The 27,744-nt window shown below is 44.0% G+C and overlaps 2 protein-coding genes across 6 annotated transcripts; one reads left to right on the top strand and one right to left on the bottom strand.

The window, feature by feature from the left end:
- Positions 1–495: 495 nt before the first annotated feature.
- On the bottom strand, positions 496–26,490 carry LOC121592476 (sensory neuron membrane protein 2). Of its 5 annotated transcripts, none has more exons than XM_041913947.1 (10): positions 26,271–26,490; positions 24,719–25,145; positions 12,155–12,312; positions 11,923–12,070; positions 11,140–11,274; positions 8,929–9,183; positions 8,624–8,853; positions 8,282–8,481; positions 1,523–1,641; positions 496–1,414 (listed from the first exon to the last, which is right to left on the bottom strand). In XM_041913947.1, exons 2-10 carry the CDS (start codon positions 24,827–24,829, stop codon positions 1,037–1,039), a joined length of 1,734 nt encoding a protein of 577 aa, XP_041769881.1. In that variant the 5' UTR covers positions 24,830–25,145; positions 26,271–26,490; the 3' UTR covers positions 496–1,036. The 5 variants fall into 5 exon arrangements, with proteins under 5 accessions (XP_041769881.1, XP_041769880.1, XP_041769883.1 ...); XM_041913946.1 differs by lacking the exon at positions 26,271–26,490 and adding an exon at positions 26,043–26,216; XM_041913949.1 differs by lacking the exon at positions 26,271–26,490 and adding an exon at positions 25,570–26,023.
- LOC121592475 lies at positions 2,578–6,468 on the top strand. Its single transcript, XM_041913945.1, has one exon. It carries the CDS (start codon positions 2,819–2,821, stop codon positions 5,627–5,629), a length of 2,811 nt encoding a protein of 936 aa, XP_041769879.1. The 5' UTR covers positions 2,578–2,818; the 3' UTR covers positions 5,630–6,468.
- Positions 26,491–27,744: the final 1,254 nt, after the last annotated feature.

Raw genomic sequence — 27,744 nt, 5'->3', positions numbered from 1 at the left:
CGATTCCGCACCTACTGTCCGGAATTGATTTCAGATAATTTCAGAGCTAGACACAATTGGAACTTCATTATTCCAATCACTACAAGGAAGTTGTTTGATTCACATCAATTTTGCCGACAATGCCATCATGGGACGGAAATGTAAAATGTTACAATGTGTGCACTTCAGCTAGATAATGAGTTCTAATAAATTTAACAAAGTTTTAGTATATATCTGACTTGGGGACATTCGGACTGTGATAGGACATGTCTGGGATGTGATGAGGACATCAATAAGCTGGTAGAGTAGTTTTATCATTTTTGAACGATCGTAACTTAGGGCCACGACGTCCGCTACGATGACGACGACTGTTACTGGCTCCACAAACTGATCTAATCGAGAAGACTTCAGAAGCACACAAAGTGTGAAATACAAACCTCGCTGATCTTGACAGACAACTTGGTGAACTTGGCTAGTAAAATAATATAGGCATTTAATGAAAGACAACACATTTGGTCAAGTTTTTTGCATTTTTATTGAAAAATATGGTTTTTATTTCCTGCTTACTATAACGTTCTTACGATAAATCACATTCATTACAAGAACAACAGAAACGAAATATAGAAGAAAGCAAGTACAATCGGTCGGTTTGGTAGCTATTTGTAAAACTCGATCGTTACCTTAAAAACGACCAACTCACAAGACTCACGACCCAGAAATCCCGTTCGATTAATGGACGGCATCGGAGTTTAAGGCTCTTGAGTTTTGTCAGCGGTCGTTAGGCCAGGAAGCGCATGATTTTTTGCTCGTACCAAAATCCCTTTCTCAAACATTCATGTCACACGAATTCGTCGCATTCTCGTAGATCCTAGGGATGCGTTTCTACATACATACATTCATACACACACACATACGCACAGGTGCACCTAACACCTATCTCATTGGCACCTTTTGTTTTTTAATATTTTGATCGCTGCCGACCGCGACACCGCCACCAAAACTGCGGCTGCCGCTTCTAGATTCATCAGTCCAGACTTAGCATAGTAAGCGACGTGCGTCATTTGCTTCGATCACCCGTAACGCCCGCCACCGTCGAAAGGCTGGCTGCACTCGTGGTGGCCGTAACGGCCGGGCTAACCGTTCGGCTACCCTCGCCCCGGCACCGTTTCACGAAGTACACCGTTGGCATTAGGACGGCCAGCAGTAGCCCCACACCGATCAGCACCCACTGCACCACGTCCAGCAGGCTGAGCACCTTCATCAGACTGTCGTCGATCAGCTTCACCATGTCCTCGTTCAGCGCGATACCTTCGTCGATCCAGATCACCGGAAACAGGGTCGGCTGCAACCGGTCGGTAAGCTTGATCGCATCGATCCGCCGCAGGAACATGTTGAACTGCACCCTTTTGCCACCGTTCAGCGGTGTCCCGGTGTACTGAATAAATGGCAAAAATATACAAAAGGGGACGTTAAGCCGTTAAGTATGGCAACAGATGGTTTTAGTTGTTTGTCAGAGACACACACAGGCCTCGGTTCTACTTACCGGTTCTACGTCTACGAAGATCTGATGCCGCTCCGGCTCAGGGTCCATGCCGTCAATCAGTGCGGTGTACTCCTCGGCAACACCCAGCATATGGGGAAGCGTTAGAACGACCGGTGCATCTAGCAGGAACGAAAGCAAAAGTCGTAAAAAATTAACAGTCAATTAATCACTCACGCTTTTATATGCCTATTGATTGAGTCAGTCAAAGTCAGGCCGTTATCGGGATGGAGAGACTGGGGATAGGGGCGGAGAGAAAACAACATGTGACGCCATTTGCATTGATTCTAAAGGGTAGGCGCAAACGAAAACGAACGGTTTGGCTTAGGATACATCAATCTTACAGGCGCAATATTGAGGAAGCAGAAACTGATGACGGCGAAAGCGAAGGTTTTATACGTTTTTTTCTTCTTATTCCTTTTATACGACCATAAATAACACCTTCGTAGTCACTTGTTGACCTCAATGTGTTGGCTAACTTTAGAATTGATATTTTCCGCTAAATCATTTCTTCGGAAGTACGCTTCCGATAGGAATCGAACTATGTCCGGGCTTTACAAGTGCCGGCGCGTGTACTATTCGACCATTCGCCTACCCGATTCGCCTCTCGTCTGATATGAGTGTAATTCCACCTTATCCAACCGCAACAAGACCAAAGACCAAATCGATTCCCATAAATATAGCAGAGACCCGGCTAGGCTCATCTTAATTAACTCCTATTAATCGATGACGTGACGATCACACGATAACGAAGTGTTACTAATGACGCCTATAAACCCGTTAGGGTTCAGCATAATACACCGCGACGAGTCAATGGTAGAAGTCGTGACTGCTATTTAAAAAACTGCCTAAGGAGAACGGCGCTAGGAAACGATCATATGTTAGATTCGCGACTCACGACATAATGATCTTCTGCCGCTGTGCAAAGCTGCCAAAAATAGCGTACTAATCGAAAGCTCACAGGCGTCATGCGGACTCAATCTTCATCCCAGTGACTTGTTGAAAGAGACACCCAGCTCGCCACCGTCCCTTGCGTAAAGCGCCGTCCTAAAGCGTCGGCTCTCCGTGAGCATCGAGCGATCATGCAACGAGCACGAGAGCGGCAGATGCGCTCAGCAAAACAGTCGATGCGCAAGCTTCCCGGCCCGTTCGCTGCCGCAGCGAGAGTTAGTTTATGCTGCGCAACTAACCGCGATTGACTGCGTCTCCGGCGTGTCTGTCTGGTATGTGTGTGTGTGTGTGCCTGGCGTGTGTCTGTGTTTGTGATGCTGTGCGTAAAGTAACGGCCCCCGCTAGGATATGATGCCGCACGTCCTGATCGTCGTGCTGAGCGTGATCGTGAGCATCGCGGCGGGCAGCGTGCGCCACTGGACGCGCTGTGAAGTGGCCCGCGAGCTAGCGCTCAAGCACGTACCGGAAGAGCAGATCGCCGATTGGCTGTGCATTGCCGAGCAGGGTGCGTCGTACAACGGGTCGGCCGTGAACGCGCGGTTCAAACACTACGGCGGCAGTGGCTATTACGGGCTGTTCCAGCTCATCGACCGGTACGCTTGCGCCCGGTACGGTTCGATCTGTGGGCTGGCGACGTGCAACCTGCTGCTGGACGACGAGCTGGACGATGACATTGAGTGTATGCTGAAGGTTCATGCGGCTTACGTGCGGGAGCTGGGCGATGGTTTCGCTGCGTGGCCGATCCACGCAACGGCATGCCGCGGGGTTCGGAAGATCCCGTTCGAGGACTGTCTCGATGAGGAGGTTGTGCGGGTGCAGGAGTACTTTAAGCGCAAGCGTGCCAAGGCAAAAAAGGCGAACCTTGTGCAGGCGACGGTCGGGAAGGTGTACGAACGGTGCGAGCTGGCGATGGAGCTACGCGATCGACATCGAATGCCGATGGAGCAGATCGCAACTTGGGTGTGCATTGCGTACCACGAGAGTCGGTTCAATACGTCCGCCGAGGGGCGTCTCAATGCGGACGGAAGTGGCGATCATGGGCTGTTTCAGATCAGTGACATCTACTGGTGCTCGCAGGATGACCGTCGGCCGGGCAAAGCGTGTCGCGTTACTTGTGCCGCTATGAGGGACGATGACATTGCTGATGATGTGCGGTGCGTTAGGACGATCTACGACGAGCATCAGCGCATTTCGGGCAATGGCTTTCATGCGTGGACTGTGTACCGACCGTACTGCGAGGGACGGGAAGCAAGCTTCGTGCACAACTGCTTCGAAGGGGAAACGCATCCAACGACGCAGAATAAACCACGGCCCGGCATTGTTGCTCCAACGACCATTCCGACCGTCCCGAAGAAGAGTTTGGCGGAGGTTGGCAAGGTGTACGATCGCTGTGAGCTGGCGAATGATTTGCTGCACAAGTTCCACCTGCCAAAGGAGCAGGTCGCTACGTGGGTGTGCATTGCTTACCACGAGAGTCGGTTCAATACGTCAGCTGAGGGACGTCTCAATGCGGACGGAAGTGGCGATCATGGGCTGTTCCAGATTAGTGATATCTATTGGTGCTCTCCGCCGGGCAATGGGTGGGCTTGTGGAGTGAGTTGCGATGCGTTGAAGGATTCTGACATCAGTGACGATGTGCAATGCGTAAAGACGATCTACGAAGAGCATCAGAGACTGTCTGGGGATGGGTTTAACGCCTGGTCAGTGTACAAGCCCTACTGTCAGCGAGATGCGGTGGATACGTTCGTTCGTGGTTGCTTTGGAGAAGAGGTGGACATTGCCCATCCAGTGACGGTCCCACGACCTGCCATCACATCACCAACGAGAGTGCCCCAGACACGCACGTCCCCCGGCAAAGTGTTTGAACGCTGCGAACTAGCCCAAGAGCTTCACCGACAGGGTCTTTCCCTGGAGCAAACCGCAATCTGGGTGTGCATCGCCAAGTATCAATCAAACTTCAACAGTTCCGCGATCGGGTACGGCCCGAACGGTGTACAGTACCACGGCATGTTTCAGCTGAGCGATGAGTACTGGTGCTCGCCGCCCGGTCGCGGTTGGGTTTGTGGCATCAGCTGCGCCCAGCTGCGGGACGCCGACCTGAGCGACGATCTTGGCTGCATGCAGTTCATCTTCGAGGAGCATGCGCGCATTTCCGGCGATGGTTACAACGCCTGGGCGGTGTATCAACCGTACTGCCGGGGGAAAAGCGACACCATGATCGATGGGTGCTTCGAGGAGGGTGAAAATGCGATCGTTCCCACACCACCGACCACGAGGCGTCCGATCGCGCCGCCGAAGAATTTCCCCCGCGGCAAGGTGTACGAGCGGTGTGAGCTGGCACGGGAGCTGTACTATCGGCACGGGCTGCCGTACGAGCAGATCGCCACGTGGGTTTGCATCGCGCACCGAGAGTCGAGCTACAATGTGTCGGCGATCGGGCGGCTGAACGCGGACGGCAGTGAGGATCACGGGCTGTTTCAGATCAGCGACATCTACTGGTGCTCGCCCCCCGGGAAGGGTTGGGTCTGCGGGTTGTCCTGTGCCGATCTCGAGGATAACGATCTGACGGATGACGTGGAGTGTATGAAGACGATCTACGAGGAGCACACGAGGTTGTCGGGCGATGGGTTTAACGCTTGGGCCGTGTACCGGCCGTACTGCAAGGGACGAGCGGACCGCTACATTGACGGTTGCTTCGAAGATCCCGACGATACGACGGCGACAACGGCAGCGATCACGACAATGCCAACCACCACGCGATCGCGCACGACAAGGTCACGGACAAGTACGACAAAGTTGCCGCGCTGGAGTACGGTACCTCGCACGACCACCATCACAGCCACCACCACCAAGGTAAGGTCTACCCAACGCCAGACAGTAAAAACAAGCCGCCCATCCACCGTTTCGACGACGGTGCCCCCTTCAACCACAAGCCTGTACGAGTTCTATCTGAACAACTTCGGCCGCCGTCCCGCCGTCACCACCGCAATGCCGGTGTACACGTTCAAACCGTTCGCTTCCCGGCTGCGGGTAACCGAAAGCACTGCCACCGAAAGCTCGTCAACGCTGTCCACCGCCACCACCACCACCACCACACTGCCACCGGTCGTGACCACTGCGAGGTTTAGTGACTTTAATCGCTGGTTTCAGGCCGGTTAAACGAAAACGGGGCGTTTAAAACGATCGTCCCAAAGTAGACTTTAAATGCGTCTGTTCGGTAGCACCTTTTAAAAAGATAAATAAATCTCCGCTGTTTTTCTTTGTTGCTTTCTATACAATCAAACCAGTTTGTGACATTTAGCAGGAGAAAAAAAAAGATCACTTGCAGCAAAGAAATAAATCCCACGAATGAATCACGCCAAAAAAGGAGATGGGTTTTTGATTACAGGCTACGCAGCAGAAAACAATTCGTACCAGTTCCGTTCTTTATGCTTTTGGGCGAGTGGGTTAATTTGCATAAGTTGACACCTGCCGGCTCGGTAGAAGATCACTCATCGCTGGTTTCGTACATGATGCGACAGGAAATTCCCCATAGATAGGGACCAAATGTTGGTTTGATGACGTTAGAGCACAAGATTTTAATCTTATTATGGGAGATTGTCCATACATTACGTAACGCGTAGATAAGAAGGCGTTCCATTTATTTAATATTGGATGGAGGTTAAATGATGCAAAAACTTCATGAAAAATCATGCTAACAGCCAATATTCTTTAAGCCTGGAAAAAGTGTCAAGAAACGTCGATTCATTGCTTCCTCGATCAAGTGTAGTTATGTGTATATTTTTAAATTAACTATGGAGCTGTGAAACGTAAATCACAATTTTAAACGATATTTCCAACGTATAAACAGTTCAAAATTATAACATAAAAAACGGTGGATTTTTTGGACATAAAATTTCCCAAATTATCAAACCAAAATGGAATCGAGGGGGTAAAAAGAGGCATGGAGCTTAACAGTTACGTAATTTATAGATGAGCTTACTGACATTTTGAAGCACGTATAGTCGGGAATTCGAGTCAATTCCCTTAAACTGGAGTCTTAAACTTCCTTTAAACTGCACCAGTTTTAGGGAATTCACAAAATTCCTTTAAAATCAACTGTGATGCGGCTTTTTCGTTACTTTCTTCTAGATTCGCTCGGAAATGATGTTTCCTATCGTTATAGTTGGTCATGTAGCCATTTTATACTTAAATAATATCGATTTTTTTTATAAAATATCGTCACACAAAATTAACTTTTGTTTTTCATCAACAATCAAAGCTACGAATGTAAAATGAGCTCGAGGGCATCGTCCATCGATAGAAGAAAGTCTAATTTACGAACACGCTAAATTTTAGCGCTTTCAACACACTTGATCACACACAAATCCATAAATTTAAGGGGTATCAAGTACTAATCGAGCTAATATGGAAAAACAATTTCAAGCAAATGTCACTTGAGTCTTGAGCGATTCATTTTGCTGAACTAGTTATTTATCCTTTCCATCTACTTATCCTATCCATCTACTAGTTAGTAACTGGTATACCAGTTCTAGAACTAGAACTAGAAAGAGCGTGAAACACACAGTTTTATGAACAAAGAACGCTACATTATTTTTTTACGTAATTTATGGATACCGCCTTATGATCGTAAATCATTACCTCAAATGGTTGGGCAGTATTCGGTGGCATACGATCATGTGCAGGCATTGACAAACCGAAGAATTATTCTTGAATCACAGCTCCACCAGTCACCAGTTTGACATTTGGTGAGGTTTTATGAGAGTTCTTTCCCCTGCTGAGCAAATGTTTACACACCTTGAGCCAGACAAACAATCGGCCAAACGATCGGTCATAGCGGTGTGCCCGGTGCGCGTTTGAATGGCGCATTATAAAGGCGCATGTGTGGGAAAAATATCGTAAAGCCAAAGTTCAATTAGTCCGACCCGTTGAAGGCGCTGCTATCGGTGATCTTACGATCGATGTAACGCGATCGCGATAGCACATAATTTGTTGCAAAACAAAAAAACTAACATAAAGGTGGCGAACGTTATCGGCATACTCAGCCGGTTGCGTTATCTATATTGACTGATTGTTTGCAAAAGTTAGAGCCCCATAAAACAACCCCACCTCATGGGGGGAGGTACGTGACTAAGCCTGTTTTTATCACACAAATACATTGAGAATACATCTATAAAAAAAACTGGAAACACCCTTTCATGTGTAAAAATAGCAGTAGCAGCGGGAAACTTATTTAACCTGTTTCGCAGGTTTTTCAGGTACGCATAACTTGGAATGGCACCACGCACGAGCCGTTAGAACCGTAGGTGCAGTGAACGTGTGCAAAGTGTTCTCACACCCACCGATCAGAGAGATTGGCAGGCACTAGGGAAGCTGCTGTAAATTAGTTTGTTATCGTGTTCGATGCTTTGCGTGATTGAGATCTGACGTAGTTGTACTACACACCGGTGGATAAGGAAAGCCGATTTGATTTGAGCAGGCTTTAAGTCTTTGATTGTTTACAACGCATCTATGGGCACGAGATAGTGCTGATAGCCACCTCAATTAAGTCAATAACTATATTTCATCTTCCAACGCCTGATGCGTTGAGTGGCGCAATAATGGCATGAATGGCGTTCTGGCTGCGAATACGATTCCTTTTTTTTTGTACCGAACGATCGAGCGTAAAACGAAACAACACTTAACACGAGCGATCGAGTGGAAAATTAACCAGATTGCACTGCAATAATCATATTTAACAGCAGCCGTTTCCCCTTTTCAAAAGATAAAACATGTTCTACCGGTTGTAAGAAGGCGACAAACTCGACTCACCGAAACAGTTGGACAGGTCCAGTGCACCCTTGTACAGGCAGCCGTTGCTTTTAACGATCGACTTTGGGATCTTGTTGACGCAGTAACAGTCATTACCGTACTCGGGTCCTATTTCGTGCAGGAAGTTATTGTCAATCTCGTACCGTAGCGCTGGGATGCCCTCGTATGAAGACGAGCCAGTCAATTTTATGTCTACTGTGCTGTAATTTTAACAAGGAAATATATTTTTAATGTTTAAAAAGGATCTATTGAACTAGGATTGCATAAATTTAGGCGTGTATTCGAAATATTTTTCTAAAACGCCTAAATTTATGCAATTTGGTGTACATTTTCTTCCCTTACCGGCAGATATCCGTGCTAAAGATTGTCATCCGTTCCACCCCGGTTCGGAACGGTGGATAACCCGAACCGTCCGTTCCGTGTATCTTGTTGCAGGACGAGGACAGCCCGCTGCTCCGATTGTTCCACACGTCGAGCGTCGTTCGACCGTTCCACAGCTCAATCATTTGCGTCCTGGACGGATCCTTAATGCCCGTGTTGATCGTGAACATGCCATCGTCCGTCATGTTTTTCTGCAAAACAAACACATTCCATTTTAAGTGTTAAATATCCACAAAACTGTTCCACAAACCGTCGCCGCAACCTACATGGCTGAAGAAGGAAAACCTCAGGCTCCCGTCCGGCATGGTGCGAATCGTTTTGGTGTTACGCTTCTCGATCTCCTTGCAGATTGCCTTCGCAATGCCGATCACGTTCACGCAGAACGGCACACCATCGAAGAGAAACTGTTTCGGTGTCGTCCGCAGGAACATCGTGTCCGGCCGGCCAAAGATACGGTTCAGCTCGACATTGATCAGCCGCAGGCTGTCGTACGTTTCATCTTCGGCAATTTGCAGTATCGACTGCACAGGGTGAAAGTGTCGGCGAGGGCGGCGAGTATTGGCACACATTTCGTAGAGTATTGAACCAAGCAAAATCATGTTTTTTTTGTTGCAACGGACGTACGAGTGTGGGCGTGTTGCAATGGCCGGATCGAATGCAATGCAATTTGTCCGTGCCCGCGCGTAACGGATATGTCAATATGGGTGAGCAGGAGACAAAGAAGTGAATAAAAACAAAATTACCGAATAAATGAGATGAACGGGAGGAAAGAAACGAGCACACGAGCGAACGAATCGAATGAGAATGGGTGAGAGTGGATGGTGACACATGAGGAATGTCATGCGTGCCGGATGAACGTGATCTTACACACGGGGATAGTATTGGGAAACGTTCGGTTTTAGTGTGTTAGTCACTTGGAGGTTAGTACGTGGACAAAAAAGTAGTTAATTTACTTGATTAGTTTTGTTAAAATTTCGTTAGTAAGAGTTAGTCATAAACGGACCTTCTAGGAAGGAAATGGAGTGGTGTGCGGTTGTGTTGTTGGTGGATTGAGGAGGGTGAGGATATATGGCAAACGATTTGACTCGTACACTGGTGAATGTCATGACGAACCTGAGGTGTCGCGGCGTGCCCAACGCAAAGGAGCGCAAACGAGCAGGTCCGTACCGAGACGCAATCGAATCTAGGTCAAACGAGGGATTAGAAAGTGAGGATTATAAATTACCGACAGGGAACGCGTTTGCAAATTCTACGCATCGTGTTGAAAATACCACACAAAAGACTTCAACGCTCGCTCGGTGGGCCGTTGCAAGTGACGAACCCCCCGCTCAAGTTCAAGAACGATACCGATGCGACCGTTTGTTCGGTGATGCTAAGTTTCCGGCTGAACCCACTGCGCAACGCACCAACAAGTCGTCTTAAGCGTATTGGAGCGTTCGAGAGGCTTTTTGTTTGTTTTAAAGATTGATTAAAGTTCGCTCGCCGCGCTTCAGTGGACACTGAGCGGACGTGAGATAGCGTCATCGTTGTGTTTGTGTTTTAAAATGATGAAAAATGATTGTAAAAAAAAACAACCCCACTCTACCCTTGCATACATGTTCGTAGTGATGGTGATGGTCCATTCTGTCGCGTCGTGTCTTGTGCACGGTGGCGTTTTGTGTTTGAAATCTGATCGGATCGGCGTTCGTGGCGTCGGAGATGGATGAGTTTGCGAATGAGTTTGCGGGCATGAGGCTTACAGGCAGCGTGGAAAGGATGATGGTGTGGGTAAGGAGACTAGAAGATTGGCTACAAGAAATACCGATGGAAGGGAGGGTAGGTGAAAGGAGGACCAGAGCCGAACACCGATTAGATTCCGCCACCCGAATCCCGCTTTTTGATGGATTATGCACTCAAAAATCAGGAAGCCACACAGACACACGCACACAGATAAACAAAACACAAACACAGCAGCAGAACATTTGCCAAATGGTAGTATGGGAAGGTCAAAATACACACATAACACTACACAGAAGCGGGCACAGTATTGAGCTGGAAAGGACCGGGGTTGTCCCCCCCAAAACTGCCACTGCCAAGAGCCAAACTGGATAGCACACCGCCGCCTCAAGGACGTGTTACAGTGCTATTCCGTGAGCCTAACCTAATTGCAAAACAACCCTTCAAACAACCCGCAAATCCCGGCTACAGTGGGTGCTAAATTTATGCACGCGCAATATTAATGACAATACATGCGGAACGAACGATGATCAACTCCAACAACCCAGCGAACGTGGTTAAAGACTGACAAAATCTCATCATGATACGGTATGAGCGCATTACATAGGTGTGTTGGTGGAGATGCAGATAGTATGATCAGCGTATGAAATGAAACACATCGAAGAAGGAGCAGAAGGAAGGAAAAAAATGCACGTAAGCTAAAGCGAGCGCCACAGCGACAGCGCGGATCGTAACGAAATGAATAAATGAAAACCATTTACTTGGATCGGCGTGGTGCGCTCGATGATCCGTTTAATGACTCTAACGACGGGAATTTTTTCGAGTGTATTATTCACGTCCGATCGAAAATTGGTGATCGTTTCCTTTGCTTGGTTATCGATTATTTGTAAAATGCTCTGAAAACAAGAAGAAAGACACAGAGTTCAGAAGAGTGGACAGGGTGGAAAATGGGGCGAGAAGAACGAGAACAACGAGGAGGATGAAAACGAGGGAAACGTAGAAAAGAGTAGCTTAGAATAGATAATAAAAAATAGTAATAAATGTACATGAAATTAATCGAAAGAAATGGTACGAAATGAAAAACAAAACATAGCAACATGAAATGAAGCGAAAACTGGTAAAAGATCCTTTTTACTTCTGCTTAACATGTACGAATTTGTCCAATTATTTTGTTGGGTTCTGAAAAAGGTGCAATTGGGGTGTTTGCATACCATTTATGCTTATGCGCACTGTATGATCGCATGCAGTTCACAAAGTGTACGAGTGTAACGAGTTTTTTTTTGCAGAGGATAACAAGGAGTGAGGATTAGCATCAGGTTGTTGTGGATTAGTTCAGGTGTCAGGCGTTTTTTGTGTGTGTTCAGTGAGTGTGTTTTAATATGTTTGTGGAGGTTTAAGTTAGTATTTTGTGTAAAAAAACTGTACAATATTTAAGCTGGTTCCTAAAAAGAGAACGCTTCTGGAACGCTTTTCTCAGCGGTGGGAATTTTCCATTGCAAGGGAATAGGACGGTATAGTATTAGCTTGCCCGTTCCCCTACTTACGTTCATGTGCATATTCAACACCGTCAGTTCGTCGTTCTCCGTCAGCGGATAGGACGATTCTGCATCGAACACGTACATCTGCTGCTGGCTGAAGTGGACCTTCGAACGATCCCTGCTAAACCGTACATTATCCTTCTGTCGGTATTGGCTGCAAAATGTTACAGTTTTTGTTACGCAAATCGCACAACTATTCAACATCCCAAAACATGGACGCTCGGTTTGCACTACTTACAAGTAAACGTACGGTCCCACCTCGACCACTTTCGGGCGCCGGCCCTGCATCACCTCGTACGGGTTGGTGACATTGAATATGTACACCTTAAAGTCTAGCGGCTGGGGCAACGCCTCCCAGCGCTTGTATTGATCCGTGCCCTGACGTAGCTCTGTGGCCTGCAAAAGGAAAGCAAGGAAAAGGTGTGTGAGAAAGTGTAAGAAAGTGTGTTATTCGGGGCCAAGGATCCGTCCTTGGCCGTCCTAATCGACGTCTTCATTCTATCGCAACCCTGACCGCATTTTCGAGAGTGATGGGGATGGGGAAGAATAACTGGAAAATGTCACTGTTAGTTCGTGCAAGCGGCCAATTAAAAGCGCTTTCCCTCGCCGCTCGTTATCAGTGCCGCGTCATCGCGGGCAGATGATTGCGTACATCGGTATGATTGCTTACTTTCACGATTACGCTCGAATGGAATGATTGCTTCACGACCGAATCGAATCGGAAGAGAATAGTTTTCCCGCTTTGACCTGTGTTTTGCTGTTACATTGCGTGACGGAAGTCATCCTAGTACGTGGGAGTTATCAGTCGCAAGCATCTGATCTGGTAGTCGAGCGTGATGCATGTTTAATAAAGTGGAGCAATAGTAACGAGCAATAGTAAGTTTTATGTATGGCAGTTTTTACCTTTTTTGTATATTAATGTGTGCGTGTTTTGATAAAATTGGATATTTTAATGTTTTGAGAAGTATATTTGTTTACCAACATAAGGCCAATAATAAATCAAACCATGAAATGTTTTGAGAAATAGTCTTGGAATCCTCAGGAAAATTAAACACACACACAATGAGTTATCGTTTGTGTCTCGCATTAATTCTGTAGGCTACTGTATGCATGTATGACGCTAATCGGATTGCCTACCTTCAGGCGTTTTTGTTTTACAGGGCTACTGGTTATCGTTACGGCCTGAGTGCTGGGGCGTGTTTCAACTCCATTTATGCGTTTATCGACAATATTTCTGTCACGTTCTGAACTGATGAACTGATTGAATAATTTATTAACAGAAACACTTACAGCAAGGATACGATTATTATCCGTAACGATAGGAGTGGGTTTTTGGGAATGTCTGGCTGTCTGGTTGATTCCATGAAACACGCTAGATAATTAATGTCAGTTTGTTTGTTTTCCCCTATGTGGAAGATTGCTTCTCTGTTATCTTTCAAACGATGGTTAGTTCGATATGTTCCTAATGAGAGGGACAGTAATTGGTTTTGTATAGCTAAAAGTACAAACACATCAGATATTATTAGTCAGTACGACCATTTATTAATTTTTAATATTGAAACAGCATAACACAACCGATATAAAACAATCAAATACAAACTTCAATCACATTTGTTGAGAGTAGAAACCAGAGACATCATAAACCACATTACTTTCCTTTTTTTGGGCGATAGTTAAGAGAATTCACAGACAACTCAACCTCGCTTTCGAATGCAACTCGAACTGCATCTTGAAGGACGGAGGAAATGGTCCTTTCCAAGCTTCGAAAACAAAGAAACAACTTTCGATTCTCGGGATGGTGAGAAAAGTGGGTCACGCCAAAATAAAACGGGCACAGTGGAGTTGAGCATGGAAGCTTCCAACCAATGATGAATTGCAAGCGACTTCACTGTGTTTAAAAATGTTTTGTAACAAGCGTCTGTCGCTTTGTCACATTCGATTGTAAGCGGAAGAGTTTCAACTTGCAACACGTGGTTAAGAGATGCCAAAGATTGGGAAGCTTCGTGTGAACTATCGTTAAAGTTCGAACGCAAAAGAGGGAAGCTTGTATTGCGCAGCCAGCGCATTTGATTACCGCCCTTTACTTGATTAAAGTTGAGGAAACACTCAACGTATTGTGCAATTCTATCGAATTTCTCCCATTCCCTTACAACATCTTCAAACGCCAACAGCATCGACGATTCGTCTCGTTCGATCGAGCCCGCCGCAGCAAACCGATCGGCACTAATTGCAGCCGCGAGTGAGAGTTTGAACCGTGGTAGCGTTTGAAGCGCTCACCCGAAGGAAAGTCTGCAGTCTGCTGGTGGCGTGAAAATTGACCACTTTTCCCTCCGTCATCCGGGGTGAACCGGATAAGTGCAACGACATCGTGACGAAAGGGAAACAATTTGCTGCTCCCGGAATTAAGCCATCCAGGTGGCGTGGTGTGGAGGCTGCCAGGAGGCTTAGACAGGGCGACTGCCGCAGTAGCAGTCGTACAGTAAACTCCCATTTTTGCTAAATGGAGGAACCACCCGGAGGTGTTTGCTACACGTCCGGCGTGTTAGAAAGTTTTGCATTTTCTTCTCTCACCGGATCGGTTGAAAGTTGCACCGGGCAACGGTTAGTTTGTTCGAACAGGTTGTTTTCTTGGCGGCTTTGTCCCTTTTGTCGTCGGTTATAAAGCTATCATATAATGCGTGACCAAAAAGCTAACACTAAATATTCAATCAATCAATCAAGCAACGAAACAGGTGTATCGAAGCGGAAAAAAATGTCACAGGAAATGTGTTCCGTTTGCGATGGTATCAAATTGCTGAAACAAGAGCAGAGTGCATTATACAACGAACAGCTTACTTAACCCGAACAATCCTATCCGCATTCCGTCCTTGCTAGATCGTACACGAACGGATATAGCCTTAGCGAAGTGTGTTTACGCAACAAAATTTTCCATAAGTATGATGTTTTAAAACAATATCCTCCTTCTCAATTTCCCAGAACACATTACAGATCGTTTCGATCGATTCGAGGAAATATATTAACCGTAATTGATGTGGGAAAAATACTAACATTCTCAGTGAACAATTACGGTGAATCATATCGCTGCCACGCAGGTTCTCACGAATGAATCCATTCCGTACTAAACTGTATGTGTATATTGATTGTTGAGCTTTAAAACAAAGAAAATGATATTAATATGCTTCAAATTCCAGCGTTTCAGCTCAACACACGCAAAGAAAGTGTCCCAATATTGGTGTTTGATTTATTATGCCTTTCTTTTCTTCATTGATTTGCATATAAAGCATAGCTTGGAGTGATCATCTTGTTCGATCGTGCTCCACCCAAAAAAGAAAAAAAGCACGAACAACCAAACCTTCGAGTGGGTGGTCAAACCTGTTTACCCTTTTAGCATACGAAATTATGACGATGATCACACACACACTGATCGAAAAATCCAGCTCAGCATAAACTAGAAAGCATCCCAGCCACCTTTCAGCGTGAATTTGGTAGCTGATAATTGAATAAAGCCAACAAAAGCTGCATGATTTTTCGTTTGTATTCAAATTTGACAATTTTGAACGTGCAAAGGTACGCTTTCAAAGTGCTAAATTAACCCAGGTGCTTAGTATCAAATCGTCCTCCCGGACAAACCATACACAACAAAAGACAATCTATTAACGAAAATGATGGTGATCAGTTTTAAACCCAGTCGAACCCACCATAGAGGCACGCGGCAAATGCAACAAACGAGCACTAAGCAGAGTCATTGCCGCCCCAAAGCGTCACCGAATTCGCCTTGACAGTCGTCGGCGGTGTACAGTTGATTTCGGACTTTTCAGCGCGTGTAAGCCGTGATTGAGCCGTGCGCCTACGCATCGCATTGGGAAAGAACAAAACACACATTCGAGCAACACACGAAACCTCCGTTTGATATGCAGCGTTGGTGAAAACGGTCAAGGTTGCGCGGGAAGGCGTATGTAGCGCGCGTTCAGGCCCGACAGGGCTGCACCGGTTCGATCGGTGGTCCGTTCCAATAACGCACGTCCCGGCCGTGCATCGATCGTTTGCGGTGCGGTTTTATGCGGCTTGGGCAAGTACGACAAAGTGCAAACGAATTAGTGCTTTGGCTGTACAAGAAGGAGGAGGAGTAGGAAAAAAACCCCAGCAGCAAGTTTGTTTTGCGGTAGGAAAACAATTGACCTACCGCCGGCAACCGGACGCGTTGGGGATGGAAAAATAACACATCAAACCGGGCTAGGTCGTGGACGGCAAGCTCAGCACTTTTTACAGCTGCGCGGTTGAAGTTTAACTCCGATTTTACAAGTCCATCAAAGGGATACAATAATGGACGCCCGTGTCGGGAGGGTTTAAAGCGACACATTTAATGTACACTTGGAAAATCGGCGTAATAAATCTTACTTGTTTCACTCAAAAAAACATTCTTTGACAGGTTTCTGATGCTTTTCTAGGGGAATTGTTTCGAGAGGAAAGAAAAAAAAACAATGTACAAAACGGATGCAAATGATATTTTAATAGTCAATTGTGATGATTTGTACTGCTTGGAGGAGAAGGTAAAAAAACGCCACAATGAGAAACGCTTGCCGCCCACCAGCCCAGCTTGGGGTCAGCTGGGATGGGAAATAAAACTGAAAGAATCGGCAACAATCGCATTCACAGGACTGTGTTACGCGCCATGCTTTTCAGCGTTGTCTAGCAATGCTGATGATGATGATGATCGTGTCGTTTAGCCTACCAAAGATCGTACACAATGATATCAAGCAACAAGCGAAGTTTCGAAGCAATGGCTAGTGCAATCGAGCTTTGCAAGATGTTAATTTATAGGACGTGTTCGTGGCTTTTCAAGCTGAAAGACAAACAAATCGTTTATTGAGAAACGTTGCAACATTCTTCAGAATAGTGCCTCGGGAGGGGAAAAAACTCGACACAAAAACACACCACACCATGGTGATCTTTCCGATCTAGCTTAAACAAGATCCTGCTAATGTGGGAGGTCTAAGCTATCTAAGCGTAAGCAAGCTTGACATTATGCTCGATCTGGCACATTAAAATGAACTTATGCAACATGTCCGGCGTACGGTTTCGGTGCCCTGCCAGCCTATCGAGATATTGCGTACTTTCAATTTTTATTACCAAGCACCAAAACCAACCAGTGCTCAAATCACAACGACATTCCGCCAATGTTTATGGACAGGTTTTGTTGTTGCGTTTTCACGATCATGCAAATGTTGTGCGCACGTGCGTAATTGTAGGAACAACTTTTCCTTTCTGTTTTTTTTCTTCGTCTGCACACCACCATCTTTAGTGGGCAGGTGTGATTGTGGAAGGAGTGGAAGGGAACGGTGAAGTGTGTGGTATTGATCGTACACAAAAAACTGTAAACAATTCATATAATATTGAGCTGTTTGATTTATGTGGTAAAATAGAAAGATTGAAGCGAATTGAACAGGGGTTCGTGTCTTATTATCACTCGCAATTTATTGGCATTGAAGTCTTTTGTTAAAGTATTACTGCAAATGTCAAATTAATCGTTAGAAAGTCATTTTTGAAGCAATTTTAGCATACTTAAAGTTGAAAAATATGTATTTTGTAATAATGCAATAAAATTCAAATAATGCAGCATACCAATCAAACCAATTAAATAAAAACACCTGCTGTTTCTTCCCTCTCTAATCAACCACCGTAATTATCATAAAATCCCCCTCAACCGTAAAAAAAAGATATATCACTTCACACACAAGCCGCATCACACCGTCTGGATATCCGCATTACTTCATTCTCGCTATTGCAATTCCGGCAGCAATCAACTTGATCGATCTGTTTTACTATTGCTTCTCCGGCTGCTCCAACGATAGCCCATATGTTGATCTGCCTCCGGAGCCGAGGTGTAGGCATGATCAAGGGCGCACCTTTGTTCGAACCGGGGATGGGAGTAAAAATAGCGGGAATGACCGCTCCCAAAGCAAACAGGAAAGCCTCCCAATGCTCGTGCGATAGACGAGCAAGCGCAGAAAGCGCCAGAAACCACCCGGGACGTTTGCCGTGCAAATTATGAGTGGTGTGGTTTGTTTAGTGGCTGGAGAAAATGTACCTTTTTTGTAAGTGCTACATTGTGCGAAGTGAGGTGTGCCACCGCCGTGAGGTGAATGTACGATTTGAGTAAACGTGAAAAAAGATGCGGCCTCGTGAGCTAGATTTTGGTGGTGGTGATCAGGTTTTTAAAAGTTTGGTGTGGTGAGAGAAGCTATATGAACGGAGCGCAATATGTATCGATCATGATGAAAGGGGCTAGCAGCGAATGGGGGCAGATTAATGATCGATCAGGAGAGTTTCTAGGTCGTAGCAATTCCTTCAGGAAAAGTTTAAATAAAGGTAAAAGCATGATGGCTAAACTTGAAAAAAATCTTCAACAGTTCCTTAATTTGTCTCTTTGCGCTCCATCAAATTCAGCACACTATCAAACGATGTTGATATATACGGAAATAGTTTCGCTGAAAATAGAAAAAAGAGGAAACACCACTCTGTTCTCCAGCCCTAATAATATCGCCGTCCAGCAGAAGGCTACAGTTACGAGGTCGCACGTGCTCACAAGCAGAGGTTTAGCGCGTTTTAATTAGTGTCATTTATTAGAGCACTTTAAGACACTGAACGCGTCACAGCACACACACAGCCACTGCGGTTGCTACCGTGTCTGTATCACATACCTTGAGCGGTTAGTGTCACATTTCTTACCAGTGCAAATACAGACTGCGAGTGATTCTAGACAAAATGAAGGCAAACAAACGGGTCATGATCTTGAACTGGCTTGAGGGAGGTTTTTTCCCCCGCGTAGGAGGCAATCTGCATTGCAAAAGATCATCCGCACCTCTCTCGTCTACCGATCGGAAGCGATCTTGAACTTCACACAACAAACGTCAGCACAACGTCTGCCTGAGCGTTGAATCAATCGAAGCATTGTTTTTGCCTCGCTGTAAAGCTTACTCATCTCTCTTACGTGGAGGTAAGAAAAAAAGGGTAAATAATGAATTGTGCTTGTCAACCGTATGGTTCGGTGACGCTTAAATTGTTCTTTCGTCTACACAGCAATGCTATGTTTCCCCCGTTTTTTTTCGGTGTAAGTGTGCTTTACGGAAATAGGAAACCTAAACAATGCACACAAGGCGCCTGTGGAGTGATCGTTGCGCTGTGCTATGTGTTTGGTTTTTAAGCGAACACACTGTCAAAGATCATCCCCCTATTACTCATTCGTACCGCGAAGCTTGGGGCGTGACTCAAAGGGAACGGAACGACGGCAGATGTAATTATTGCCACGATAATTAAGTTCTCCCCAACCCTGACCCTGTACAATGCAGCGTGTTCGGAAGTTAGGACACTATTTCTTCCTGTCCAGGCCGCAACAGAATCACACCCGATTGATCGAGGCTGCAAGTTCAAAGTGGAGGTTAAAGGTTTGGCAATGATTAGAAACATTAAACCACACACGAAACGCTTCCACTGACGTCAATACGGGGAGTGCAAATAAAAGAACGGGAGAAGGCAGTGGGAATAAATTACTGCCATAGATGACAATTGCGTGAACGGGTTGGTGGGTATCGGTATACCCATTCTTTACGTATTACACAGATCATATCGTACAAAATCCCCATTTTACGCAACAGGAATATGTGTTTGAACTGTTCCCGGGGAGTACATTTGCGTTCACGCGAGAGTTGAGAGGCCTGGTGTTTGAGTAGTTAATAATTTCCAGTTAACACCTCGCCACAGCAGCCGAGCAGTCGGGAAGTGTGCAAGCAAGCAGTGTAAATATTACCGATTGAGAATATTTGAAATAGTTTGGGTAAATAACGATCGAGAAGTAGTGTGTCTCCATGCAATGATGTGTGGTCGAAAGGGGAAAAGAAGACAAATATTCTCACAGCTAAAAGACATGTGAAATATGTCTGCAATGTTCGGCAAAGTTCATTTTTAAGTTTGGAGTATTTCAGTTATTTTTAATTTGACAGTTACAGCTTTGAAATCTTGAATTGCTAATATCGTTCCAAGTATTTCCGATTTTTATAAGCAAAATCAATGCAGACAACGAAAGTTTATATTTAAATTAAACGTGTATATTTATAATAATAATAATAATTAAAACCTCTTTTTCTGAAGAAAAACATTATCAAATTCAATTCCTCGAAATATACCGTCAAAAGGTCAAATAAAGGTAGGGTAAGTATACCAATTATGGCTATAACGAACACTATTTTGCTCTAAAACAATCTATTCGTATTCTTAAACCACGGATGGATTTTTTATTTCAAATATGATCATTTGAAAATATGTGTGCTTCATTAGTTCCATGCTGGTCACTTCCGTTTGTTAAATATCACCCGTGTTGCCAAGATGTTTGGTATCTCTTACCATTTTGCTAAGAGCAGCATTGTAGGACATTAGGAATTTTGAAGCATCCAACCACAATTTTATCTCAATATCACCATCTTGGTACAAAATGTTAGTTATTTAACGATTTCACAACAAAATTTATCCCTGATCGATAATTAGGGCATAATTGGCCAGAAGAATCTTCAAGAAAGTTGAGCAATGGCTACGATTCTTCATTTAAACCAATTCAAACAAGCCACCCTGATTTGCGTTCCTCTGTGTCTCGTGCTGAAACGGTAGCTGGCTTCGATATAGTTTCCAAGTGAAGGAATATGAAGGATTGTCAGGAAGTATGAAGTGCCTTCAAAAAATGGTGTTATCAGTAGAATAAGACCCTAACATTTTAGAAGGATTAGCCCCATGAATTGTGCGATTAATTGAGCGTGGATATCAATACAACTAGTGATACAAAACGGAGATTTGAAACTGTTATTTTTATATTATTTAACGGTGCTCTTTTCTTTATTTACTTGCAACTTATTATTACTTGATTTGAGTTAAACCATTGTCACACATTGATTTTTGTGGTGTAAATATTCACGATAATATTCAGCTATTATAAATATTCAATAATAAATAATAAATATTCATTTAGCGATAGTAAATATTCAACTATAATTGGTAATTTGAGAAACAAATTTTAATTAAAATTTTCTATTATTTCGATAAAAACTGAGTCAAAATAAAAAAAAAACTCTCGTGTTCTACACATTATAGGCTTCAAGAAAACATATAGACTCTTCAAATGTTACTCAATACTTAATTTTACAAGAGTAAAATCGCTATCATGATCACATATTACAGCCATACTTGTTACACTTATCCTAAAATCCTCTCTCTATGTCTCTCTCTCTCCCTCTCTCTCTCTCTCTCTCTCTCTCTCTCTCTCTTCTAAAATATTTATAATCTCCAAGATACTCCTAAAATTAATATGTTTGAAAGCCCTGACATTTGTTTTAGCTTAGAAGGAGTTGACTCTATCTCCAATTAGTATCTTAGTATCCCTACATTAGTTTCAAGCTACTGACGAGATAAACTTGCTATTAAATAATGATTTTAATCTCATGTAGTACTAAATTTTGATTCTTATTAATTTCTTTTGAGTAAAATTCATTTTTTAAGTATTTTGTTTCTACACTAAATAATCTCTGTGCCTGTGGTAAATCTCATTACGTCAAGAGCTACATTTATCTGGCTAATACCATTGCCCTTCATCTTACTCCTAAAATATTCGCAATCAGTTACGGTGTTTGCAAAAAAAAAAACAAAAACCCACACCTCAAACTACAAAACCGCATCCCTTCCTTGAGCTGTTATATGAATTCGAGCGTATAAAATTTAGCTACCCCGGTTTTACAGCACACCGTCACTCGATTCGATGGTTCGATTGCAGATTTGATCCGCAGTGTCTTTGCAGCTGTGCTGGTAATAATTGAATATTGACCGTGCGCCAACCATTACGCAACGCGCGTCCGCACGTTGATGCCAACCCATACAGTCAGCAGAAGCAGAAGAGCTTTTTGTAGATCTCCTCTCCATTTAAAAGCGTAAATTTTCAAGAGGGTTCCGTGCAAGAGTAGAGGAAAGGGATAGCAAACAAAAAAAGCCTGGAGACTTGTTTTAGGCAGTCATGCCACTTCGATGCGCAACCTGGGTAGCTTATCGAGCCTTTTTTTGGGGGAGGCTAGACTTCATTTAGTGTAAAGTGACTTGACGTAGTTGATGACGACGGTGATGATGCTAAACTGAAATATCACGATGATATTTGAGACGTTTCTTCTCGCATCTGATGCCGCGTGGACCCATTCTTCTTTGCCTGTTTGAGCGGTTTTTTTAGGGACACGGACGCGTTATGTAAACGTTTGCAGGTACTAGGCAATGATGAGACCGTCCCGAAAGAGGCATGGATCGATCGTGATCGGTACGATGATGGTGGAATCTTCGCAACAAGCAGCCGACCTGCGTAAACGCCACCACGGAATAAGGTCGGTGAGCATATCATTTTCGGTTCCCCACCGTACCCGGAATGGTCGCTTATTAATGACCGCTTCGAGCCGATATTAATGAACCGTGGCATACAATTTTCCAAAAGTCAAATCCACAGAGGGCAGATGATGTTATCAAGCGGAGAGGAGGGAAAAAAAACGAACCAAACTGAACGTCCCCATGCAAGCCGCAAAAGCTCACGTACGAACCGGAAATGTACTCTGTAGGGCGCACTGCAGGGTGGCGGTGAAAATGGAGAAAAACCGTGTGTGCGTGGCTGTGTATCTGATACAATTGAGCAAGGTCAAAAACCACACCGGCGAGTGGAGGGTGCACACGGTCTAACGGTGGATGGATGTTTATCACATGCACACGAGCAGAGCACCCGGCCGAGCAGAGCAGAGCAGGAAACCGAGAACGTGTCTCCGAGCTTGGGGCAAGGTAATGTACCCACCTGTTTCGGGGCTGGACACGCCGGTTTGCGTAGGCACACCGGTGAGGCAGAACTAGTACGGATGACCTTGAGAATTGATGTACTTTTTTTTGTTCCTAATCTCATACTTAATATCGCTTCGCTCGGTTGGGACATGGCACTTACGATACGATAAAGCACTAATAGTGTTTGTCCTGTTATAATAAAACTGTCCTATAGGTACTGATTGATAATTTGAACGAGCTACTTATTGCAAACGGAGAGAATAATATGGAAAATCACTAATAAAAACCATATTTCATAGCAACATTACCATACATTAGACACAGTTTTTTAACGAACGCAATATGGGCAGACATAATGCCGCCAGCATACAGACATATTCGAGTTATTTTATACAACAACTAGAGTTTGTTCCTTTATAATTTTATTATTTTAACATCAAAAGAATCTAGAGCTGATAAATAAACATTCTTTGTTTGTATTTTATTTACCAAACTAGAATAAAACGTGGACCTATCCCAAAAACCCAATGGCCCAATAACTGAAAAGTTTGGAGACCCTTGTAATCGACTATTAGACTGCAATCGAGGAAGATAATTTATTCCCTTATTCGAAATACTTTCAAGCCTGCACATACTAAAGCTGTTGTACACCACTACACACCGTGAACCACTCAACTTCGATAAATATAGTCGTTGGCGCTTAATTTTGCCATAAAATGGTCCGTTTGCTGGCTTCTAGGATCTCTAACGCACACATTTTTTGACCGTGTGTCTCAATTTTAGCCTCTACTACATCAATTTTGGTCTTTTACCATCAAGTTTAGTAGCTATCGCATCTAAGGAGCTTACTGTTTTCATAAGTTTCTTTAACTGTGCATTAAAACATTCATCAACTGAAGTAGGAATAGTATTAATTTATTGAATCACAGTTGATAACTAACGATTTTTATGCCAATTTTGAATGAATGATCCATTGAAGTCTGCTAAGTTGATACGCATTTTCTAATATAATGACTAAGAATGAGAACGAATGAGTTAAACCATCTTTTGTAATGTTACCCTTAAGCAATGAATAATCACTTAAAATCCCTATTGATATTGTAAACATTGCTTCTAGATGTAAAAATTGTTGCTTTGCACACAAAAATGGATACATTGAAGGATACAAAATTCGTTAGTTAGGGGTAATAATTGGCGGCAACTTCTTTAGATCGTATTGATTTTTGACTTTATTTACACCTTGTTTCCGTTATTAATAATTTTCGTAATCAAAACATAAATTATTGAAACAACTATTGCTATCACCACCCGGTTTATGACATTATTTTGTGCGTAGAGTCTAAAAGTAACATCGTAAAAAATTATGGTCCATAAAATATCTAAAAATAGACTAATCTAACTTCTTGTCTTAAATTTTTATGCGAATTTTATTCCTTTTTCTATACAATAGTGTCCCGTCCCGTTCACTCAAGAAATTTCAAAATAACCAACAGTTTTTTCAATGCAAAATAGCAGCAAAGGTGTGGTGTGGGAAATATGCCAGTGTTTGCAAATGAAGAGAACAGGATTTTGCGTGGCATAAACATAATACACGAACACGAAACTATGCCATCCCAGGAAATTAGTATTCATAGTTCGATAATCGGGTTTCTCTTTTGGGGAAACATTTTGATGTCACTCTTAAATCGAGAAAAATGTTAGGAACAAATTCCACAACCTTTACTCTTTCTGTGTTCTGTAAATAGTCCTGTCGATTAAAACACATCCCCATCCAATGCCAAAGCCAGCACATTAATCTTTAACTTTTTTTCTCCTATCTTTCATGTTTTAGCCTTGACGTTCCTTTGTCACTTCCCTTTTTCTTCTGCCTGGCTACTAGCAGCTGGCAATCGCTAACGATCCAACCAACAATTTCCAAACTCGCCCCCCTCTCCCCCTCACTCTCTCGAAAGCTTACCTCAATCACTTTCTCGTGCACGGCGCGGGGGAACACGACCCAGCCGAGCAGGGCGCCGGATACGGCCATCATCGCACCGATGCCGGCCCAGATCAGAGTGCATTGCACCATCTTTTGGATGGATCGCGGTGTGTGCCGCGGTTGGCACCGTGACACCGTTCACTGCACTGGCACAATCACGAGCACAAACGCACACAGACCACGATACCACGATCACGAATCACGACACACACATACACTGCACTCGATCACTTATAATCTTCGCCTGCTAGCGAAGGCGTCGTTGACTTTTGTTGATTTACTTGTAGATCAGCAAGCTGATGGAATCACTCCCTCCGTTCGCTACACACAACTGGCTCGTTGACGCGTTGCGGTTGGCTCCATCGAGTTGCAGCTTCCAGTGTTTGCACGGTATTTTTTCACAACACTGTATGGCGGATCACGTGCGATCGACGTTGTAAGACAGGACGCAGGAGCGAACAGAGAGAGAGAGAGAGAGAGAGGGGGGGGAGAGAAGAGGGAAAATAGTAAAGTAAAAACAACTACAAACCACTGACGGTCGAGTGATAGGACCGCGAACCTCAATAGCTCAAAAAAAAAAAAAAAAAAAAAAACACATGGAATCTTTACGATCACTCCACTCACAAGCATTTGCCTAGTAAATGAGGTAATCGTGACGCTCAAAGGACACATTCAAAGCGGGAACTTTTGCTTACAAAAAAAAAAGAGCACTATAAATGTAACAACAAATTGCCGTCTGACGCGAAGGGCTCAACAAACATTCCTCGCACAAACATCCTAAACAAACAAATAGCCGAATGCAGTTTGCTTGTCAGACATTCTCGACTCACTTAATTGTACGGGGGTGCCTGTTTATTGCCACCTCGGTTCACTCTCGCTCCTTTCTATCAGACCTTGACGCCAGACGACGAACTCGGGTTAGCAAGCGACGAAACAAATCGAACAATAAAAGTCACCACACCAACACACCAACTTCGTATGCCGTACGCCGACCGTGTTTGTGTGGAAATTTCCTTCCACCATATGCCACCCCTCCCCACGTGTTAAATTATTCGTTTGCACATTTCCTCGTTTCCACGGTGTGGCGGCTTCCAAGCGAGGACGCCACCATTTGGCACACGTGCTCTTGCATCCTTTCACTATGCGATTGCAAATCTTAGTATGCGTTGCCGATACACTGTCGATACGTAGTAAACAGGGAAAGCTTCTGGCACTGCACTATGAAGACTACGAAAAGCTCTCTTGAAAGCAACCCAACCACTATGTGCTTCCTTTCCTAGAGTACGTCCCGGGCACCACTTACACAGTACAGTACACCGCGTGGTTGTCGCTCCTTCTCTGTAAGCAAACACGTTTTTTTGTGTGTGTATGTGTATGGGGGTAGTGTACACTACACTAGCAGAGAGCACGCGTACGAGCGCCAAAGTTTTAGGTCAGCCGCGGTTCGCGTCCGTTGAGAAACTGACAGGCCGCGTCCGACCGAGAGCCACACGGAGGTTTTGGATGGTATCGGGGGAAAAAAGCGACCGACCGTTCGGCTCCTTCTCAATCATGGTCTCGGCGTGTGACGGCGGCTGCTCCCTTCCAAACCCGCAAACAGCGAGGTTAGTTTTGTGGTGTTCGGGCAGCGTGCCGCCGCGTTAGTTCACCGCGCAAACCAAAACAAGTAGTATAGGAAACCAAACAGCAACAACAACAGCAACGAACTTGCTGACGACGACTAAAACCGACGATCAAGGCGAACGGACCCGACCACTGTTGTGTGGGCAGTTGAGTGTGTTTGTATGGGTGCTTTGTTTGGCTTAGTGCCACTGTAACCGGTAAGGAGGTTGTTAATCAACCGGGAGGCACGATGATTGTGTTGTTACTAATGTAACGCTACGCGAGATCTGTCATTTGATAGTGGACGGCGAGAGAGAAGTACTCTCTTGGATATTTTTGTGTTTACTTAACGAAATTCTCTACTGTTTCTCATCCTTTCTCTTTCTCTTTTTTCTCGTGTGTAAGTTGTTGTACTGTGCCGGCAAGCTTCAGCGCTTCAGGCTCTAGGTTTGGTGATAGAAATGAAATCATCGCCTATCACACTGTTATGCTAATTTCAGACTCTAGTCTCTTGCATGACGTATAGCTGGAATTTGTTGATTTTACTTTATTTTATTTTCTTTCATTACTTTCGTCTAGATTATCCTCTTGTTTTGTATTACATTTTTCTTGGGTGATCTAAACGTTGCCAGAGGTGTTTTGAAAGCATTGATTATTTATTTGTAAAGCTTTGTAATTATGATGATAATGATCAGCAATGTAAAAAGACAATATAAGAAACAAAATTATTATAAATAATATTAACGGGTTAAAACCCTGAAGGAAGCACCATATCAACGATCGCAACATTAATCAAGTATCATAAAACAACAATGTAAAAAATTATTACACTCGCTTTTTTTGAAAATGTCTATAGATTATATTTTATTTCAATCATTTACTATGTCTCACCTTTAGTGTTGGTAAGGTACTTCAGTTTGTGTTGAATAATTTATGCACAGCATGATTAGAAATCAAGAAAGATGAGAAATCAACCAAAAATTGTGTTTAAAAACTTAACCTGCTTCTAGTTCAGTTCAGTAGTATTACAATCGTTTTAGATAGCTTAATTTCAATCAAATAACAAGTTTCTCTACGATAATTGTGATGCAAAATTCTAGAATAGTTTTGTTACTGAAAAGGGGAGTGTGTCACAATAATTGAAGAGAACCTAAATATTTTTTTTAATTTTACTGAATTTATTAAGTAAATTTTATTGCAAAATTATCAGCCTAAATTTTAACTTGTTCCATTAGCTTTCCCATGTTCAGGTTTTGCCATATACATTTTTTAAGTAAATGACGCCTAATATTTATTTTATCTAGTTTCATTAAAAGTGATTTTCAACTCCACTATACAAATATCTAAAACGCGTTAGTTAATTAATTTGAACCGATGTTTAAGAGATTCAAATGCGTGAAGGC

This window comes from Anopheles merus, chromosome 2L (assembly GCF_017562075.2).
Source record: "Anopheles merus strain MAF chromosome 2L, AmerM5.1, whole genome shotgun sequence".
NCBI lineage: Eukaryota > Metazoa > Arthropoda > Insecta > Diptera > Culicidae > Anopheles > Anopheles merus.
This window is presented reverse-complemented; position numbering and strand designations above follow the sequence as displayed.